This window comes from Rhinolophus hipposideros (assembly GCF_964194185.1).
Source record: "Rhinolophus hipposideros genome assembly, chromosome: 9".
Classification (NCBI taxonomy): Eukaryota; Metazoa; Chordata; class Mammalia; order Chiroptera; family Rhinolophidae; genus Rhinolophus; species Rhinolophus hipposideros.
Genome location: NC_138055.1, coordinates 60,527,542 through 60,550,409, shown reverse-complemented (window position 1 = coordinate 60,550,409; position 22,868 = coordinate 60,527,542). Strand labels below are relative to the sequence as shown.

At 33.1% G+C, this 22,868-nt stretch overlaps 1 protein-coding gene across 7 annotated transcripts in view; it reads right to left on the bottom strand.

Annotated features, from left to right (window-relative positions):
• The window catches only part of USP15 (ubiquitin specific peptidase 15), a 115,186-nt gene that overhangs the window by 10,811 nt on the left and 81,507 nt on the right, over nucleotides 1-22,868 (bottom strand). For 4 of the 7 annotated variants that reach the window (XM_081058416.1, XM_081058417.1, XM_081058418.1 and 1 more), the window contains 9 exons: nucleotides 9,279-9,452; nucleotides 7,649-7,807; nucleotides 7,345-7,569; nucleotides 2,454-2,537; nucleotides 2,269-2,363; nucleotides 1,982-2,173; nucleotides 953-1,068; nucleotides 503-775; nucleotides 49-119 (listed from right to left, as the gene is read on the bottom strand). In XM_081058416.1, the coding sequence (XP_080914542.1) occupies nucleotides 49-119; nucleotides 503-775; nucleotides 953-1,068; nucleotides 1,982-2,173; nucleotides 2,269-2,363; nucleotides 2,454-2,537; nucleotides 7,345-7,569; nucleotides 7,649-7,807; nucleotides 9,279-9,452 (1,389 nt within the window). Of the gene's footprint in view, nucleotides 1-48; nucleotides 120-502; nucleotides 776-952; nucleotides 1,069-1,981; nucleotides 2,174-2,268; nucleotides 2,364-2,453; nucleotides 2,538-7,344; nucleotides 7,570-7,648; nucleotides 7,808-9,278; nucleotides 9,453-9,719; nucleotides 9,807-15,638; nucleotides 15,785-22,868 lie in introns of those variants that run through there. The other 3 variants (XM_081058420.1, XR_013993942.1, XR_013993943.1) reach the window with 3 other exon arrangements.

Below are 22,868 nucleotides of genomic sequence, written 5' to 3'. Positions count from 1 at the left end.
ACTGTGATCAACATGGAAAAGATAAGGAAGGAATGAGCAATGACTTACCTCAGCAGCATTTTCATCAAAATATCTTTTTTTCAAATCAGGATCCCAATCCAAAGCAAGAAAAGATCTTTCTGAGGTAGGAAACATAGTTTTTCTTTAAAATTTAATACGCCACAATATTAAAACTAATGTATTTTAATGTTGAGCTATATGCAAGAATAAATAAACAGCAATCTTTACTTTTACTAGGTGAACAAGGCAAATTGCTGTTTCCAAGCCATTAAAATAGTTTAGGAGTTAAAAAAACAAAACAAAAAAAAACCCTTTAAGCATAAGTTCAACCTCCATTTAATAAATATTGACATGTGTTTTAGTATACTTGGAAATTAAGGCTTTTCATTTAATAGGTAAGTAAATGTTATTTTTCATGAGTTGAACTTTGTGGTTTTTACCTAAAAAAAATAACATGCTTTGCTCAAGTTTAGTGTTGAGGCCTTTTTTCACAAATACTTACCATCTAGCCTAAGCTGCCTATCATCGAATCTTATATGCCTGGTATCATCTTTGATGTAGTTGATATCAGTATTGCCTAAGTTGTTGAACTGGAATGTAAACAATCGTTTTTTGTGTCCCGTGAGTTGACCTTTGCAAGTTTCCTCAGTACATAATCCATTTTCAGAATCATTATCTCCTCCAACTGAATCTTCAGATTGACTGTTTTCATTCTCAGAGGGAAGTTCTTGATCCTGGCTGGATTCATCATCTGGCTCATCTGTTTCCATTTCACCTAATTTTAGATATTAGAAGTCTTTAAATAAAGTCAATGCTACATTTAAAAATTATTAATACTAACATTATTTTTTCCAGGCTTGCAAATATTTTTCAGTTCCTTAATCCCCATCCTTTCAACTTTTCTCTAAGGCAATAATCCAGGCGAAGAGTTCTTACAATAGGGAAGTCTTACTTGGTGAGCCTTCTTCATGTATGCCATTTGGACCATTCCCATTAATATTTTGGTCCTTACAGCAGTGTAGGGATCCTTCAGAGTCTTCTGTTTCAGTAGATATTTTGACATATCGGCTTTAAAAAAATCAGAAATCAAGTAAGTTCAGTTCTACAAAGGTAAGAACTTAAAAAAAAGTTTTCTATTCTTTCAATGAAACAAAACTTTTTAATGCAGTAACAGTGGTCATTTAGTAGATTCAAGAATAAATTCAGACTCAAGATACAGTTCCATAAATGCAAATGACTGACTAATCATTTACGTTATGGTTGTCTTTATAAAAAAGTAGTTTGCTCTTCTTGGGTTTTAACATCTTTCTTTTATGTGTTAAAAGTTTGTGGCAGATAATTTTTAGAGTTAAAAATTTTTAAATGAAAGTCCTCATTTAGATAGATATATATATATATTAGTTTTTTTAAGGCTAACATCATTTATAATTGTATAACGTGATCTTTATGTATAGATAATGGGACTACAATGATTAAAATAGAAAGAATACTAAATATATCAGCTATAAAGGATAAAAGAAAGGGATCAAATGGTATTCTTGATTACCTTATAATTCAAATCAAGGTTTTAGGAAGAGAAAAAGGGGTTGCCTTACAATAATATCAACCATGAAAGTTTATCCTTTTAAATAAAAGCTATTTATTAGTACGCATTCTTGAACTTGCAGAGTACATAAAGAAATGAAACATGTGACATTATGATTTCAGAATGCAAACATGCTAAATTTTTATTATCTTCCAACTGTCAACTTTTGTTGTAAAACAGCTAGAAGAATTCATGTTTCCTTGGTTTGAAATAACCTCAGTAATGTGTTACATGATCAAGAAATTGGATTAGACTATGATTTTTTAAAACTGTTACCTATCTAAACAATGAGATTGAATACAGACTTATCTAATCATATTCTGATAGTACCTTGCATATTTACTTTCATTAGCTATTTTATATTATTTTGTGAATGTAGAATTATCTGGCACTTACCACATTCTCAAAAGCAGGAGATTGTAGAGTTTATCTTCGGTATTGTTTCGTGGTACAGCCATAAGAAAAGGCTGACCAAACAGTGAAGAACCAGTATGGTGGGTGTAACTTGAGTGTCTAAATTTTTCTCTTAGACAAACAGGAATAATCACATGCTCTGTATCTTCTGTCCTATTGATGTTAATTTCAAACCTACAAGGACAAAACTGACCATAAATTCTGAAAATTTGTGATTTCTTTTGAATTTTTTCTCAAGTAATATTTTGAACAATGAATTTTATACTTACACATAAATATCATCCCGTTCCATAATACTACTAAGGTTTTCATCCACTGCAAATATTCTGTGAAATCTATGATTGTATATGTCAGTAACTATCATCTAAAAGAAAATAAATTTCTATTAAGCTGGTTTTACAGCACTGCAAAGCTAAACTCCACGTAACATACTTCAAACCCAGAAACATCTTACCTTATCTGCAGGTATTCCTGATAAAGCAGACAATGCTGTACAAAGATCAAGTATGTTTCCAATTTTTGGGACAACCACTTTGTACTAAAATACAAGAAAATTGTAATGAATTTATTACTTTGCAACAAATGTTCAATAGATGAAAGCAACCTCATGAGGCTGCTTCCTCACATTTACTTGGCATGTTGCTCAGGGTATGGCCAATCTCACCGTTATCCTGGGTGACAATATCCATAGGCATGGTTTATCTGCACCTACTATTCCTTGGCTCCTCAATTCAAAGACCTCCACTTGCATTCAACTGTAGCTAACTTCGTGGACCTCAAAGTTAAGGGTAACCTGATCCACCTCAGATATCTTACACTCTTAACAGGCTACTGTCTAACCATTCCTTTCTTTTCCTGGGAGCCCATTATTTTCTATTCTTGGCTTGCATTGAGATCTTTAGTTCTTTTAATTCTGATTTTTCCCCCAGCCTACCAGGTTCCTGTCTTCACACCTTTCCATCCAGACCCCACATGATTCCTCACTTCAACTACTGCATTGCAAAACCTTTCGCTGTTATTCAGTTTTATTCTTGTTACACTTTCTTAGAGCTGTTCAGAAATGCTGGGGAAAACTAACTTTAAAGATTGGTGCACTACAAATTCACAGTGCTCAATCTCAACTGATTCTTCAATACCAGTCAGAAATTCTCCCATGTATCCTTTATTTACTTATTTTCTATTTCTCTCAATAACTATTTAAAATCTTCACCATTCCTTAGGCTTCAGATTTCACCATTTCTCCCTTCACTACCAGCAGAAGACCTGTTTCAACTAAGAAAATTAGAGGCTACTGGATAGGAAAATCTCCAGCTTCTTTTCCCTCTACAAACTTGAGTGTAAAACATCCCTTTCCATCTCTTACAATACATGCAAAGAGGATCAGGGGTCATTCTTCCCATTCAAGGCTAACTCTAGCATCTATGCTCTGAATTCCATGCTCTTCTGCTTCTTCTGGAATCTAAACCCAGCAATTATCCTTTATTTCATTTTACCTTGACTCATATGTAAACACTGGAATATATATACAAGTTTCACAAAAAACAAAACAGTCTCTCATTTCTTTCCCTCTAATAATTCCCCTCCAATGATCTCCCTTTCTGGTCTGCTTTATAAATAAGCTTGATAAAAGGAATGCCTACGGTGACTATGATAACTTCCTCACGTCCCATTCACTTACAGATCACTCCTGGCTTTTGTCTTCACCTCTGTATGTAATGTTAACACACAACCAGGTCTTTATCAGTTCTTCTGTTATTGACCTTTCCATAGCATGGCTGCTGACCACACCCTCCTTTAAAATTTTTCTTCCCCTGCATTACTACTTCTCATTCTTTTCTATTGCCCTGGTCACACCTTCTTCTGAGGCTTTTCTCTCATGTCCTTTAGAGTTTTATCCTTAATTATCTTCTTGATTCTGTATGCTCTCCCTAGACTAGGTGACAATATATCCTGGTTTGCTTTGGCCAGTCCTGGATTAGCCTGCTGTCCTGGTATAATTATTAATAACAGCCCCTTTTATTTTCTAGATGATAGATAACAAATTACAGGGTCACCCTAAACTTAAATAATCTCATCCTTCTAAGACACTCATTACCACCTTCAGAGCTCACCACCCAATTTATATCTCAAGTACAGATCTTTTCCTCTAGTCTAGATACATAAACTCAATACTTACTGATATCTCTACCTAAATTTTCCTTATGCATCTCACTCAACATGTCCAATACTAAATACAGATTTAGGTCATAGTAGGTCAACATATCCAATACTAATACTTAAGGTTCGTCGTAAACCTTTCTTCTATATCCCATTAAAACAAATAGTACCATTGTCGCCTCAATTTACAATCCAATAAACTTGGCTTCATTTTTGAATACTCTTAAACATTCTCACTCCTATATTCAATTGTTCTTCTATCTACCTGCCATCCTGATACTAACCTTAACAGTTCAATCCCTTGTCATATGTCATCTGAACATTGCAAAAGCCTCTCACTTGGTCTTAGGTACATCTTACCCTAAGCCTTTCCGATCCAATCTTTGCATTAGCCAGAGTCTTTTTTGTCAAACACAAATCTGGCCAAGTGATCTCTCTACTGAATACTCCTTCATAGCTCCCACAGTCTTCAGGGTAAAATTCAAACTTTCTGTCATCAAGGTTCTTTGTGATCTAGCATCTGCTTACCATATTATCTACTTGCAGTTTCCATATGTGGGCCATGTACTTTTTCGCCTTCAGCCCTTTGTACATGCCTCTTTCCTGATCTATAATGCTTGTACTTCTAGTTTGCATGTGCTTAAAACCTAATCATCCTTCAGGATTCACTCAGGAATCATCACGAGTTAGGCATTTGTATACTCATACTCATACATTTGTATACTCATACAGCATTCTGTCAGAGCACTTTCTACACTGTATGATAAGCTTCTTGAGAACAAGGACTAGGAACACCTTTGTGTTTCCAGCACCTTATACAGTATGAGATTCTAATATATAATACACGTTCAATATAATTACTAATAAACTTCTATGACCTAAATCAAGTTTGGTGATGGAAAATCTCCAGTAGGTTAACTCAGCTAATCTCCCTTTCCTCTCCAGCTGGTTAAAGCATAGTGTTAACTAGGCTGTCATTTTGTATTTGCATTGTTACTCCCTCAAAGTGGGAAAAAAAAATCCCAGTTCCGCTGTGCTGACCATGGATTTAACCCCCACAAGTTTATATTTTTGGTCACCAAGTAGGAAAAGAGGTATATTAATGAAATTCCCATTGCTAGAAATATAATTAAAAACCCATATGGTAGAACATTCAACATATATCTTATAGCTAATGTGTAATCTGAATATAATCTGTAATACAGATTATATTATTGGCATGGGAAGGTACTGTACAGAAAAAGTATCCACAATTTTTTGGTGTTGTTGTAATAAATTTTATACTCTTCTCATATTCTATTATACCCATTGGGATATATTTGTAAAGTTACAAACTAGAGAAGTAAGTGTGTAGAATAGCATTGTTACAGTTTCTCTCCATTGAAAAAAAATGTTAACAGTTCAATACTTAGAAACAAGTGAATACTGTGAGTATCTAAAGCATGTGATTTTAGAAATGTGAACATACATCTCCGGGCCAAAAATAAAAGTGGGTCTTTACTGACTCTGCTCATGGATAAGGGCAAATACCATGTTTCTCTATACTATTCTCAACACTATTGGATGAAATACTAACATGAGGGCACCAAGTTCAATGAGTTCATGAGGGAAGCATAAAGCAGCAGCAGCAAAAAAATGGGTGAAATCTGCATAACTGAGTAAATAACTAGTCTCTACTAAACTTTAACTTTTAATAAAAGGACTATATTTTTATGAAGACTTCATATACTATGCCCTGTTGATAGTGAACCCAAACACTTCCACTAAATGAATGGTTAAGATCATAATTTTGTTCAAAGCATTCCTTTCACATAGATCTCAAGAATATTGCTATGGGCTGAACTGTATCCCCTCAAAATTCCTATGGTGAAGCCCTAACCACTGATGTGATGGTATTTGAATATGAGGCCTCTGGGAGGTTTAGAGGAGGTCCTGATGGTGGGGCCGCGACAATGGGGTCAGTGCCCTTCTAAGTAGAGACATCAGACAGTTCACACACGTGTGCTCTCTCACCCTGCCATGTGACGACACAGAGGAGGGGGCTGTTTGTAGACTGTTTGTAGAGCCTGCACGAGAAACCAGCCATGCACGATTATCTTAGCCTTCCAGCCTTCAGAACTGTGAGAAGAAATTTCTGTTCTTTAAACCACTTAGTCTATTGGATTTTGTTATGGCAGCTTGAGTACGAATGAAACTATTATGCTCTAACAAACTGTACTATCTGGCTGGGACCCTGAGCTAAGAATCTTTAGTAAACATTCTTCTAAAGTAGGAACTATGTCTACTTTGTTTACCAAACAAGAGCTTTACATCCAGTACATGCTCAGTACATATTTGAATGAATAACATTTTTGAACACTACTTCTGCAGTAGTACCTACAATCATGAGGGTTAGAAATACAAAGATTTAAAGTCCATATCTTCAAAGAACTCGTCTACAAAAGAAAAGATCAAAATAAACCAAAGGTCATAATGATATTTTGTAAGTGCTATAATAAATAGAATTTAGGGGAATAGAAGGTAGAAGAGAAGGAACTAGTTTTATTAGGGCAGGTCAAGTGTCAGAAATGGATTAATTGATTACTAAAGGAAGAAAATACAGTGTTTTGCTCCACAAAACGTAAAATAATCCAATTATAACACTAGGCAATGGAATCAGACAGACAACTAATATTAAGGCCTAGCATAGGGCTCTTGAATAGAAAAAGCAATATTTGATACTCCAAACTATTAAAAGATTGAAAATTATTTTTAGTCCAACTACATTTCCATTTCTTTGAAGTTCTTAAGATGCCGAAAAATTATACATATTTAAATTTATCACTATCTTATATCATGAATCAAAATATATTGTAGTTATTAGTTTTATTTCCAACAGCTGCTAGGAATAAAATTATAATTAACATTAAAGAAAGTTCAGGTTGGAAAATAAACAAAATTATATTATGTTACTAATCTCTGTAAACTGTTTGCCCCAACATTGTAAAATCAAACAACCTCTCATTTTTCTTTAGTAAGAAAGGAAACCTTTGAGAATTTTGTTTTTACATAAAAAACAATATATTTTGCACATCCCTCACCCTTTCAAGTTTCGAAAAAGTTGTACTAATTTCCGAAGTATTTAGCATATGGACTCAACATTATTTTTTATAAAAACAGCAAATGCAAAGAAAATAATCACTACTTACCTGCATAGGTTTGGTAAGTGGGTCCATTCTAACTAAATAAACTTCCAAGGTACGTTCTTTTTTCATGGGCAATGGAAGTGTCAAGTAACAAAAAGGATCAAATGTCACTGAAATCTTAGCACATTCAGGACAAACTAAAGTTGATTTGAACAGGCCATGAAATATATCTACTATGATAGAATCATTTCTTTTTAAATGGTTTTCCCAGGCTTCTTCAGCAACTACCTATAAGGAAAACAGACACATATTATACAGAGATATTATGTTAATAAAACAATGGTGACAATCATATGATTAAACTTACCTTATCTGGCCTTCCATCAGCATCTTTTAATTGTATATATGGTTTTTTCCTAATTCTATTCAAATCCTCATGTAGTCCATCTAACAGGAAAGCTAGTAGTTCTTGACAGTCCTGCTGCTGGTATCCAGAGAACTGAGGTGCAAAACGTCCTACTTGTGTCTGTAAGAAAAGCAAAACTATAAAATCAGTTTGAAAGACAGATTGATTTTTAAATAAATAGTCGGTTCTCATTATTCATGAATTCTATACTTGTGAATTTATCACCTTGCTAAAACATATTTAAACCCCAAATCAACTTCTGGCACTTTTACAGTCATTTGCAGATATGATAATTACATATGTGTAAATACAGAGTATTGCATATCTAAAAATATTTTAAAAATCCTAATAACTAATCCGTAAAATAGAAATGCTGACCTGAGGAAAGAATGAGGAGACAATTTGGAAAACACTAAAGTTTTAGTGGGAAACACTGAAGACTATTAAAATTCAATTATTTCTTGGCCACTAGAAAAAATTACAAAGTTCTCACTTAGTTTCTATGTGTAAAAAGAGGTTGAATCTCACAGAGAAAACAGGAATATTTGTGTTCATATGTAATTTTCCTAATGTTTCCAGTATTAAGTACTTCTTTGATGAGACTAAAGAAAATGTTAAAGGGGTGGTGGATGGGGGGAGGGGTTCACGGTGTGAGAGATGTAAAAATAAAATAAAATAAAATAAAACTATAAAAAAAAAAAAAACCTGAAAAAAAAAAAAAGAAAATGTTAAAGGAAAAAAGTCAGGTATCAAGAGGATATTTATGCAATTTAAAAATATCTAGCAAAATGAAACTAATCATTGGTAAGGGTTGAGAAATGGTTTGTCTGAACTAGTTTGTCCAAAGTTTAGAAAGTTAAAGAAGATAAATGCAGTTTTCTGATAATGTTTTTTATTATTTTTTAAGAACTAGTATATAGTTAATAAAATGTTGCCTAGTAGATGTCCTCTACGAATGTCATTTAAAATGTTTGTATAAAAAAATGGTTAAAACTGCTTATTTTCTTTAAAATTTTAATGACAAACTAAAGTACCTGAGATTTTACTGATTCTAAGTAACCACTTCAGAAATTAGAATGAACCTAAAAGTTTAAGAATTATATTGAAATGTTTAATTAATATTTAGTGTTTGTTTTGTAGACAAACATTTCATACTTACAATGATTCTTAAAATAAACTGAACTCTTTAGAGTTCAATAACATGCCCAAATTTAAAATTTAGTCTTTCCATCTGTACAAAACGTTTTTGTAGGTTCCCCAGAGATGTACTGTGTCCTAATACCTGTGAATGCTCCCTGCTATCTCTCTAAATAGTCACTTTGTACCACACCATTGTTTCTCAACCTTTACTTCATCACTTCCTTCCCTATCCCCTGGAGCATTTTTAAGACATTTTAAAAATAGCCATCTGTCCCATCCCCCAGCCAGAAAATTAAATGCCACAGATAATCATACTATCTGTTGATGTGCTGTGTCACTTTGACGGGCCACAAACCATTGTAACAGCTTTGATTTTTCACCCCTTGCCCAGAGAACCAAGTTTTGTTCTATTGGGGGTGATACAACCCTCATTCAAAATGTATTTACTAACCTTAAAGGCTCTTGGTGTGACGTAGCTAAATTTTCCAGACCACATTTGCTTGATCAATTCAGCATAAGATTTAGCTATTTCACCTCTCATTCCTAAGGGATTGTCAAAATTCAGTTCTTCTTGATACTTATCATTGAGGAAGTATTCAGTAAGTGGAGGGGTGTTGCTCAAACACTGCAAAGAATAAAATAAATTTTCAAGTCAAAGTAACCACACGTTAAACATGTTAAAATGAACAGAGAAACAAACTGATTTGCCATAACATATACAGAAAAATTTAAGTGATGGCCTCTTGTACTAATAAATAACTAGTCAAATAAACACTCAAATGATGCACTCAACTGGTCATTTACCAAATTTCAAATCAATTACTTATGATAATTGAAAATGCTAATATTTGTTGCTGTAAAATCTGCATTAATTTTAACCACAGCAAACTACCTGTTAACTGGGAGAGAAGCTCAGAGTTTTCTTTCCTTCTTTTACTTGATTGGTAGAAATTATGGATTGTCTACTCATCCCAGGCACCTGCAAATTAGCCTGAGTAGGTAAAAACTGAGATAGAGTGCAAGCACGAAATTAACTTAAAAGAGTATTTACTGTGTTCATTTTCAATTCCTTATCATGAAAGAGAAGCCTTTAAATTTTCCATTTGGTCAACCATTTATATAGGGAACAGTACAGATTAGCTGAGCCTAAGAAAACAAAGTTTTGTCATGTGAATTCTGGCTAAATTGTGTTCTTACTTCTTCAAGCTCTCCTTTAATATCATAATCCAATTTTCCTTTATGGCAAGATTAAAACTATGAATAAGTGAGTTCTCCAACCCTTTTCCTTTTTGAATCAAATAATCTAGAACTTAAAATAGCAGAAGCATAGTTTTTCCATAATACTTAAGAAGGAATAATTTTAAGTTGATAATACCATCTGTCCCATATGAACCCAATATTACGTTATCAATTAGATGTCTAGGGTCATTAAGTAGAGTATATAATGAATGACACAGACATACAGTCATATAGGTAACTTTTTTTTTTTCCTACAGGAAGAGATATTTGTCTTGGAGTCAAGTGACAGTGCTTTAAATGAAGCTAGTTGCATGTAAAGTAGTAGAAACCCACTCTTAGGAGAGCTTGGATTTATATTAATGGAAATCAAAGTGTTTCAAACTTTGCTTATCACTCATTTAGATTAAGTTAAGTAAAGTCTTGATAGCTATGAAAGGTTCCGCCTGCTGGGTTCATGCTGATTACTTGGAAGCTGTAAGTTATGACTATACACCTTGTGCTGTTTGGCTAAAACTCCAAAATTAAATATATTCACTTACTTGAAATAAATTATGGTGTTCTATTTTGTGGTTTCAATTATAAATCAATTCATGTTTACTCAAATAACCATAATATCTATTTTGGAGTTTTTTTATATAATAAAAATAAGACTGTCCAAACCGATCGTCTAACCCCTATGTCAAAGAAAAAGGGAGGACTGTTTATAGCATCATGGAATTTGTTATGTAATTCTTAGGCAATAAAAACAGTATAAACAGTTAAAAATGTTTGGGTTGGGCTACATAGGCTTTAGAATAATTTACGTGTCATTTTCAGCAGAAAAATTTTTATGTGAGCAGATAATAGAGATACGTTACAATGTAGGAGGCAATTAGGGAAAGAATACTTTTCCACCTTTCTTCTTAACTCTTTTTATATTTCCAACCTTTCATAGTGTTACATGCCTTCTGAGTTTCATTTTCTCTTTTCTTTTTGATTGGCCTTTTACTTATAAACCCAGCACTGGAATAGAGCCAGAAAACCCAGAGTACAACATGGCTATACAGGGTATATATGCCATCACTTAGTAGTATCATCTGATTTAGTATAGTGTCACCACTAAATAGTCAATGAGGCAAAGAAGAGGTAGGACAGTATTTCCAACAATGATCAATTAGTTTGCAAATCCTTATATTTGATCAGTTCAGGGTTATACTAAGAATATTCCACTACTGGCTGTTAGTTATACAAAGAACCCAATTTATGGCTTTACCAAACACCTCAAAGAACCAAGCTGTGCAGACATAATTCTTGAACTTTGTTTTTATGCGATTTTTCACATGTATCCTTATCTTGCAAGGAGCTTCCAAATATAATTTAAATTTTTTCAGATTTCCAATAGCATCCAGAGTGATCTTTCTAAAATTTGCACCTAATCCTGTTCCTTGCTATAAATCCTTTAATAGCAGTTTCAGATTAAAATCTCAGATCTTTAGATGGGTCTATGTTTTGCCCACTTATGTATGTAGCTTCATCCCTTATTAATACCTTTTTTTAACTCCATCCCAGCCTTATTTGATTTGTGGTTCCTTGACCTCTATGCATTCTCTCTCTGTAAGTTTGCAACATTACTCCATTTACATAAAATATACCCTTTTTACCTTACTTTTAACTAAACCATCAAGATTCAGGTATCCTGTCTGGGAAGCCTTTCTAGACTCCCTTACAGTGTTTCATCTTGTACATTTCCATATTGCTTAATGCTCATGTTTTGTTACATCACTTATTTTATAATACACTGTAACTTTAGTTTTCAGTTTGTCTGTCTTGCTAAATGGACTGAGACCCTGATGAGAGCAGGAACTGTGGTATCTTTACTTTTATATCTCTAGTACAGAGCACCTATATTACTTGGCACTTAGCATGTGAACAATAAATGTATGCTTAATAAAAATGATTTTGCTTATATTTACTAATGTATTCATCCTCTTGTTTTTTTTTTACTCTTTTCTTTCAACGTTTTGCAGAGAGCACTTAAATTTTATTATTTATTTATTTTAAAAATTTCCCAATTGCAGTAGACATTCAATATTATTTTACATTAGTCTCAGGTGTACAGCATAGAGGTTAAACATTTATATAATTTATAAAGTCATCCCCCCAATAAGTCTATTACTCACCTGACACCATCCATAGTTATTACAATACTACTGACTATATTCCCTACGCTGTACTTTACATCTTCATGACTACTTAAATTTTTTGAATGAAATATTACTAAGTGAGGCAAAAATATATTTGCTTGTAATAAACAATACCAAGTTTCTTCAAGCACTTCTACCTGAATACTAAACCAAAGAAGAACACCTACTAAAAAATCGTCCCCCCTTTTGTTTGACTGTCATTCAATCCACTACCTGCTCTGTAGTGAGTCACTGCTTGGATTTTTGTTATAAGTCACTGACACAGAGAACAGTGCTTATTTTCATAGTGACACATCCTAGTTTATAAATGATTATAGTTCAACGTTAACAAACCAAACAACAAAACACAAATAGTTTTAATGATAAGAAACCGTCTGTAAAGATATCATAACCAATATATTTTGAGATAAATCTTATATTTAAATTTCAAACATTCTTACATGGCCCCAATAAACATTATTTGTTGAACATGGTTTAAGAAACTCACAAACTACATTTTCTAAAACTTTGTACAAACACATACAAATACAGAAATTCAATAGCCAGTTGATTGTTCTACTAATGCAGAGATTGTAATAGTTTAAAAACTAAACTGATGCCAGACTTTTCTTCATCTTGAAAATATCATACTCTTCTCCCTCACCTTGAAAACAACATTATTCTAGGAGTCTTAATATAGTATAAAGACCAGTTAAAATATTAAAAGTCCTCTTATAACTTCGATAAAAATTTCAAGGTATAATTGGAATAGAGGTAAAACCACTAAAATATGTCCATGCCCCAGGTGGTATCAGCATTGAATGCAAACATTCTGGTAGAAGAAAGCAGTTTCTTAAAGTTGGTCATGAGGTTTGATTTGTAATTTATGCAAGTCATTATTCAATATTTTAACATGCAGTTATCTTACAAACATGAACATCTTTGACAATTACAAGAAAACTGGATATGTGGACTGGTGTCATTAAATACAAGGTTTTGGGACAAATACAGTTTTCATTAGTTCAATAATAAAAATCATAACCAGAGTTCAGAAGCATCTCTCTAGAAGATAGTATCACTTTCCTATCTGATTAGGATTGTTTCAAAACAATTTATTTTTAAAGATATATATATATATATATATATATATATATATATATATATATATGTAAAGTCATATATGTGTAGATATGGGAAATTGCTTTTTTAACTTGTAAGATACTTAACTGGGTGATATGCTATGAACCAGAGATCACATACAACGTGTTGTGCCTATGTAGATATATCTCTTACTCTCAATGTTTCCTAAACTGTAAAACAGATCAAAACTCATCCTTCCTTAATACATGGTTTTTCTTATCAAAAACTAAGAATAGATATGAATGTATCATAAAAGAAATTATATAAATAGTATTAGTATGTTATTGTTGTGGCTACTTAACAAATTTTGTGACATTCTACCAGTCATGTGCCATTTTGAGCTTCACCTCTGTTAATTCATTTGATTTCAATGTCTGACATTAACAAATGCTAACACTTCAGTATTTCAAGGAGCTCTTACAACTCATCACCAAAAAATGAGGTCCAAATATGAAGTAAAGTGACTGACCACAAAAACACTTATCTTAAGCCACATTTTGTTTATATCATAATTGTACCTAGAGTTGGTTCTAAAATTGGGTAAAATTTTGTAAAATACCACGTTAAAAATAAAAGCAACACTCAGACTGAAGAAAAAGATTCTATACCGGTGGTTTCAATTCTCAATGCAAAAGAGAAGGAGTGAAAAACTTATATTAATGAACAGTCAAATGCACTCTTAAGTAGGCTGAATATTTTTATGTTTAAATCCCTACGTAAATTAATAATGTGCAAAATGGACAAAAGCTTTTGAAGATCTAAGGATTAAATAACTAAATTTCATATTTATTGTACAGTAGACTTTTGGCATTCATTAATTTAGCCTTAGTGATATGGTTAGTTGCCTAACTGGAAGGTTCAAGACATAAGCTGGTATGAAAAGCTGTTGATCCATAAGGAATGATGAGAATGGCTGGTGTATGTGCAAGCCAATCATTTTGTGAGTAGACGTGACTGCTAAGTATCTGTTCCTCAAAGTGGTTTTGTGGTTCTCTACTTGTGCTTACTTATGCATTTAAAATTGGAAACTACAAGAAATAAGAGTACTCTTGAATGTAAATTTGAATTAGGACTCTCAAGACATATTCCTTAGTTTATAACGTATTAAGATTGATGCTTGTCATGTACTCTTCCCCTTCGTAGAATATTCTTCCCCTATAAGAAATTCCTACTTGTTCTTTAACACTCATCTCAGTATCTTTTACAAATGTTACATCTTCCTTAGCGCCTCTAGGAGGAACCAACATTCCTTCCTCTCGGCTAACTTTATACCTTGAACTCACTTATACTGAACTTATCTTGAGAGCAGAGTCCATGTCTTATTCATCTTTGTACCTTAGGATCTAGCACAGTGCCTGGCACATATCTCAATAAAGGTGTGTTGAATGAATCAAAACGTGTATGGTAGAGAGACTGGAAGCAGTCCTTTCAGATCAGAGGAGAAACACTTGACTAAAGAAATCTGAATTGCAGCCTATAACATAACTATAACCTATTAAAAGTTCTACAAGTTAAAGATGAAAGTCTAAATAATGCTGAAAGAGGCTTTCCTAATGAAGGAAAATAACTACTGTGAATGCCCCAACAACGAGCAAGATAAATCCACGTAAGTAAAAGATATGTGAAGGAAAAATAGTTGGAAGATATTTTTAGGACGACTCTTTTTCCCGATTTTCAACCTGGAACCAGACATAAAATTTCTAAAGAGAATTCTTCTAAATAATCAAATGTCTCACCCAGTGGATATTCTCTATGGTTCAGTGTATAGAGACCTTTAGCCACTGCCACCATGCAGAACTATTTTTAAAAAGAATGCATATACCATTATACTATTTTGTAAAGTATTAATATTCTATGAAAAACTCGTTATAAATTTTCATCCTTAATCCAACATCTTAAAATTGGATTATACAAAATATTATTTTCTTTCATTATTTAATTACTTGGAAAGACTACAATGCTTTGCACATAACTTTTCCTTATATACACATGCAGAAATCCTATTGCTCTTACATTACTTTCAAAAAGTTCTATGAAATATGTTCTCATCAATAAAATTGATGTTTTCAGAGCTCTCTGAGAAACTATAAGTGACTCATGTGAGAGTCTCAATTTTGTATTTCACTATAAACTTCTACAGTTTTTTTTTAAATTGATGAAGTAAAGTAAGGTTCTACTGTATTACCATATCTCAAGTCTGTAATCAACATATTTTAGGAAATGAATAATTAATAGCCATCCCAATCATGAATCTGGAATTTCCCCAGTACCTGGAAAATAGCCAAAGTAATCCCCTTCAAAAAGAGAAAGTTGTCTTTTGTAATGCTGAATATGAACCACTCCCTTTCTGTTCAGGCGCTCCAGAAGCCCAATTTTCAAGTGATCATGTATGCTCACTATTTTAGTAAACCGGTAACTAGAACAGGAAAGAAAACAAACTTAATTTTTGATTACCTAAAGCTTTTGAGTTGCGTAACTCATTCTGTACCTGATCAAAATGTAATGCCACTCTTAACCATTTAAAAAAGTAGCTACACCTTCAAACTGACCAATACTAAAAATAAAAACCCAATCTAAAATGAGGAAACCATTTTATTACGATTAAAAATTTTTAAAACCCCGATTAAAAGGATTAAAGTAATCTTAGAATACCCCCAAATTATTTTTTATGGATTTTAAGATTAGATGGATAAAGAATTTTCAAATTTGCCACGTTACTGTTGTTTCTCAATCTGTTAAGACAACAGTATAAACATTCTAAAAAGGTACTGTATAATTCTGAAGCATTCTATTAATACTGCTACTGGCTATAGTTCTGTAAATAAATGAGACAGGAAATTGTGATGTAGACTTTACAGTGAAGAACTACAAATATAAGCCTCCCCCTGAACCACGTAGATTGAAAGCAAATGGGACTATATTCTGCTATTTCGCATTACCATGCTCTCCTCAGCTTTCTTTAAAGAAAAATTCATGTAAGAAATATATAAGTGGATATAACTTTCTTTTTATTTATTTAGTTTAAAAAAAACTTACTTTAACTATGTCCCCGCCCCCCACGCCCACCCCCACACCGTCCAATCCCAGTCAGTAGAGAACTGGCATAAACTCTACTTAAAATATTGAAATTTTAAATAAAGCAGTTTTAAAGGGAGCATTTTTGAATTGGACAAGGATGTTGTTCTAACATTTTAACATTTATCAATCTGGTTACTATGCTTAAGGCATGAATAAAATTAAACTTTATTTAAAGTCCCTGCTGTCACCCTTTCCTTCAAATTCTATGGAATGTCTTCTTTCCACACTACTTGAACTCAGTGAAGAATTATTATGAAAGCTCTGGGAAGTATGACAACTAATGGGAAACATTCTGTTGGTTAGCAAAGAAATGCCAATGCTTTCCCTGCCTCATCTACAGAAATGAGGAAGGAGAATTCTAAGTTTGTCAAAAAGTTACCCTGTTACTTGCAGTGAGTAAATCCTGTAACTCAATATCAGTGCTAAAAAAGCCATGATTATGTAAAGACTATTGGTTTTCATCTTAAAAGCTAAAAGCAGAAATTGAAGAGAAGATCCCTTGCAATATAGATAAATTTGAAAGCTTCTGTCGTAATGATTACACCAGCAACAATGCTATGAAGTTTCTGATATGAGGTTTTAAAACTACTAGACTATAACAGCAATGGTGTAATTTATTTATTTATTTTTAATTTTTTTTAGTAACAGGCTATTTTAATGAGTGATTTTATGTTTAGGTATTTACTTTATGGGAAGCACGCTAAAACTAAATGGTTCTAATAACACTAATAAACATTAATGTAAGTTATATTTAAAGAACTAAGGGGGTAACATAATCATATTTGCATTTTAAAACAATGAATCTGGAAGCAGTATACTAAATGGAACTGGAAGAGGATAAATGATAGAACGAAGAGATGAATTCAAGAGATATTTCAATAGTTCACATAAAAGATACTCAAGTATTGAAACAGTGTACTGTCAGGAGAGGAGAAAATAGATGGGATATTTCAGAGGCAGTAGGATGAACAGGACTTGGGTTACTGGGTGGATGGTTGGAGCTACAAGAGTATAAGAAATAGAAGGATCAATTTTGGGTGAAATACAGAGGGTGCCAAAAAAAAAAAATATATATATATATGTGTGTGTATATATATATACACACATTTTAAGAAAGGCAAACTGCATTAAAACTGTAATACTCAATATATAACGATAACAAAAGATGAATACAAGTCACGTTTGACTCCTGCAATTACAAGAGGTGCTCAAAGTGGTTACCATCAGTGTCCAGACACTTCTGATTACAGTGAACTACTGCTTGAGCAACGTTGACCAAAGTGTCCACTTGTATACATGTTTTTGGCACCCCTGGTATGTTTAGTCTTAGTAGACATTTTGAGTTTGAGTTATCTGTAATATTAACTAAACAGGAATGTCTAGCTAATAGTTATATATTGGAGGGAAAATTATGGTTGAGATAGATTTGGTATTTGTCAGTAAAGAATGGATGTCAACTTCTCAAAGGTAAAGGACCTAAGCAAACAGGAGGTCAAGAGTGACCTTATCAAAAGCAATTTCTGTGCGGTGGTATGACAGTCACAGTGATAATATAATAGCAGTTGATACTTACTCCTTACTATGTGCCAAGCACTTCTTAAGCATTTTATTTTCATTTAACAGCTGAAGAAACTAAGAACCTTGTAATCCATGGTCACACAATTCATAAGTGGAAGAACTAGGATTTGAATCCAAGCAGTCAGGTTCCAAAATTCATGCTTTTAACTACTATGCTATGCTGAAGAGATGAGGACTACTGAATAGGAGATGAGAAAGTAGGGAGAAAGTATACCATCCTTTTCAAGGTCAAGGTTCTTCTTTACTCCATACCCCCCTCAGTTAAAAAAAAAAAAGACTTGACTATGTATATATGTTAAAAGGAAAACAGTGAAGAGGTGAATTTAAAGGTACAGAACAAACAGGAGACAATGGAACACGTCTAAGGGAAGGTAATAGAGGTCCCAGGAAGTTGATAGTATAATCATGATGAGAGATACTTTTGGTATGATATTCAATGAATATAAGAGGAATCTTAAAGTATATCTATCTTACAATTAAAAATTTCCTTATAAACAATTAGTAACACTTAATTTCAAAAATGTTTTTAATTTCTTTTAAAAATAGTTACTGAAAGATTTTTCCTGGCAAAGTATATAATGCATAGAAAAGCCCTGGGCAATTACTAAAGAATTATTCAGAATACTTGAATTATATACCAATTCTTAAAATACAAACACACACACACGCACGCACATTCATGTACATATAATGAATATATGTATGTGTATGTATATTAATGTGTTAGTGATTGTTTATAGTCAAAGCAAAATCTCTCCATATGAAGGCTAGAAACATTTTTAATTATATGTGAGACATGATTATAAAGCAGAGAATGATTTTCCAGTAAACCCTTCAAATTCAAATAACCATCCTCTGATGTGATTACCTTAGGAGGCTATATGTCTGTTCCATTGGTATTGTCATGGTTCAAAATATTTTAGGTACTTCTCTTTATAGAGCTGGCATACATATGAAAAGGCATCAATATTTAGCACACAGGAGGTGTGTACTGAGTGTATAAACAGTGTTTTCTTGTTATGGTAAAATAGATTTCTGATGTAGGATTTCTGTGGTGGAAAAATGTGGGGAAGTAGCATGAGCAATAATGTTATAGTTGTATCTCTGGTAATTCATTGCTGTTTTTATGACCACATGAACAAAACGTAAGTCACAATGAACAATGCACTCTAGCAAATGAAATCAAGACCCAATTCAAATGTCACCTTTTGATGAAGCCTCACTTATTTCCCAATGGTTCTCTTCTCTACTTCTAGAAAATAGGCACCATCTTTTTCAACTCTGTATCAACAGTGCTCGGCACAGAGTAGATAGAGACTTAGTGAATGTTTGTTGGATTAGCTAAATAAATTAGCCCAATAAAAAAGGAAAACTAGTTTAGTTGCTCGTAATTCCTTTGCCCCTTTTTCTCTCCAATTCTAGATAAACCCAATTATTTATTGTATACCTCAGTCATCTATTTTATACACCATGCAGCTGAACATTGCTAGAAAAAATCTCAAGTGAATAAATTAGTATCATTCTGATCTTGAGGTTGATCTTCAACCTCAAATGAGATTGCAATACAGCAAAGAAATCTTAATCTTTCATTCTTAGCTATTGATCTGGTCTTGTATTTTTAGGATAATGGAAGTTACCACAAAATCTAGAAACTACTTGCATCTGTAATTCCTTTCTTTTTCCCTGTTGCAACAGTAGTGTCTTTCCTCCATTCAGACGGTTATTGTGAGGCTTAGCCCTAGGAACTGTTTTTCATAGATGCCCTCATTTAGATGCAATCATTTCCCTGATTTTAAATGCGACCTACAACAGCCATGTTTCTATTTCTAACCTAGGCCTCTGGTTTGTGTTTTATAGAAAAATATCAACCTGCCTATGATATACCTACTTGGATGTTTCATGGCCATCACATACTGCACATGCCAAAAATTAACTCACAGTCTTCTCCCTACCCCAAATCTATTCTTATTGTGTCCTTCCTCCTACCACTCTGGTTTCATTAAATGCTTATTATGATGTACAAGACAGAAATTAGACACACACTTGTGATCTCCTTCACTTTTCATTAATTTGAGTGCCTTCTACACGCCAGATACTGTCCTAGGTAATGGGGCTATAGCTGTGATTAAAACAAAGCTCCTGAGCTCATGGAGTGTGTGTTTGAAGTAGGGGGAGGCAGATAGACAAAAATCCAAATTACATACTCGCATAAGTCATGATGGATGTATCAAATGTGGCGCGGGCGGTTACTATTATATATTGGGTGAATGGGGAAGGATCTGAGTCATAATAGAAACCTAAAGGAAGCAGGAGAACAAGGACATCAATATTTGGAGGAAGAACATTCCAGATATACGAAATTGAAAGTTCAGAGACCCTGTGTCAGAACATTCTTGGCAAGAGACTAGTGAGGATGGAGCAAAGTGAACATGAGGAAAAGTAGTAGGAAATAAATAGCAGGGGCCCGAATCATATAGATCCTTATATTCTTTTTTCAGGACTTTAGCTTTCGTAGAGTGAAATGAGGTCATTTAGTGGTATAGAGAAAGAGTACAGGAAATACCTTAGGTTGGAAAAGAATCACTCTTTTTAGGATAGACCATAATGGGTAGAGGTATAAGCAGAGAAATAAGCTAGGAGATAAGTGCAATAAACCAGATGAGGTGACGATAGCCTGGGACCTTCAATATCTTTGTAATACATTAATATCTAAATTCCCCCTACATGGTCTGCCTTTCTGCCTACTTCTTCAAACTCACTTTATACCACTCGCCTTCAAGTATTATTCCACAGGTTACTCACCTTTCGGTTCCTCAAACTTGCCCATCTTAAGGGCTTTGCACACGTTGCTGTATCTATTTCAATTCTCACCTGCCTAACTTAACTCATAACAATTCTTTGGTAATTGCTCAAATGTTATTTCTGGAGAATAAGACATCCAGTATAAATTAAGTACTCTCCAAGCTCCTGTTAGTTATTCACAGCATTCTATTTTTTTCTCTTCATACTTTTAATTTACGATTTATTTAATGTTTATCTTCCCAACTTGACTACACTCCATGGAAACAGATACTATTTTGTTCACCATGGTATAATTAATGCCTATCAGAGTGAATGGCACTTAGTAGGCCCTTAATAAACATTTGTTAAGTGAATGGATGACTTCATAAGTATATCTTATTTGAAAAAAATATTACCCAGCTTGATCACCTACAGTATTCTTAAGATAATGCTCTGAATAACTTCAGGCTTTTGAAAATCAACTTCATCATCGAAGGAAGAGAAATATCCATCAGTGATATTCAGAAGAATAAAAGCAATTCCAAAAGGAGTTCCTGAATTGTTTTGAACACTCTTACCGACAAATGAGTAAGTGTGTATACAACCTCCTGGAGAAACTGTTTGAACTGTACAACAGTACAACAGTAACACTACTTTATGGGAGTATCTTATATTATGGGGGCCATATATTTGGCATAAACATAAAAACATTTTTAATGGGTATACAACCAGTTTAATACTCTTAATCCTGCTGAACTAAACACTTAAAATGGTTAAAATGCTGCATTTTGTCGTGTGTATTTGACCACAATGAAACATTTTTAAACCATTTCTTATAAGCTGGTTAGTATAATTTTGAAATAAATTATCTTAGAATGTTCTGAATAACAACCCAATTTAACTCATTTATTAACTTGTCTTAATGAGTGACAAGTTAATTAAACTTTCCTTGCCTCAATTTCATCGTCAGTGAAATAAGGGTACCTTATGCCCTAAGTCATACACCTCTGTGAAGAGGAAATTAAGACAGTGACAATGATACAAAAACAACCCGCACTATGCAAAGAAGGATATTGTTATTATCAGAGGCTGCAGATTCGTTACTGGGCTGTTAATATTTTAATGTGAGTTTATAAGAATTAGTAATTTATTTTAAATATTATTAATCAAGCAATGGTTTTCAATAACCAACTTGCTGATTCTCTCCGTCCAGTATAGTACAGTTCACAAATCACTGTAAAGAGGTGACTGATAACACTGAGCAATTGGTTTTCATATATATATAGCACTAAAAGAATATTGGACTAGCATCCATTACTGGCAAACAGTAATCAAGTTCATCATGGGCAATGAGCATCATCAAAAACTATTTCTACTCACAAACTAAGATAGAAAGATGATGATCCTAAGTGACATTAAAAGAAAATAATCCAGTAGATGAGGGCCTTTTAGTAATAAAGACATCATACCTTCAAGTGACTGAAATTTACATGTATACATTAAAACAAATAGGCACCCAGAGTCAGTTCACTTGAAACCTATATAATTTTACTAACCAATGTCACCCCAATCAAATCTAAAAACAAAACAAAACAAATAGACAAAAGACAACCAAACACGACCTTAATAGGTATTTAATGTGGTTTTCTTCTTTTTAAGGCTCTATCAGTCCAATATCCTATATTTTCTAATGACACTATTCAGTAATACCAATTTATAATTTAGAATGTAAGCCCAACACACTTTAGAAATTTCAATCATAAAGTGTTAATGATATTAGTATACATTTACTGAAGGAGGAAAATATATCTTAGAAGATATTTTAACAGCAAGGAAACAAGCTGTTTGATTTTTAGGTAATAAAAGTAAATTCAGAATGACATTTTCTTTCCCTTTGTTTTTTTGGAGGTTGGCAAAATTTGTAGTTACCATTATAAAAAGCATATTGACATTTCTTATGTTTTCCTTTCAATTTCAAATAAAAATCCTTCAAACAATTATTAAAATCAATACAAGATACGTCAGTCTGATTATCATTAATAACTGGTGTTCTAAGATGTGAT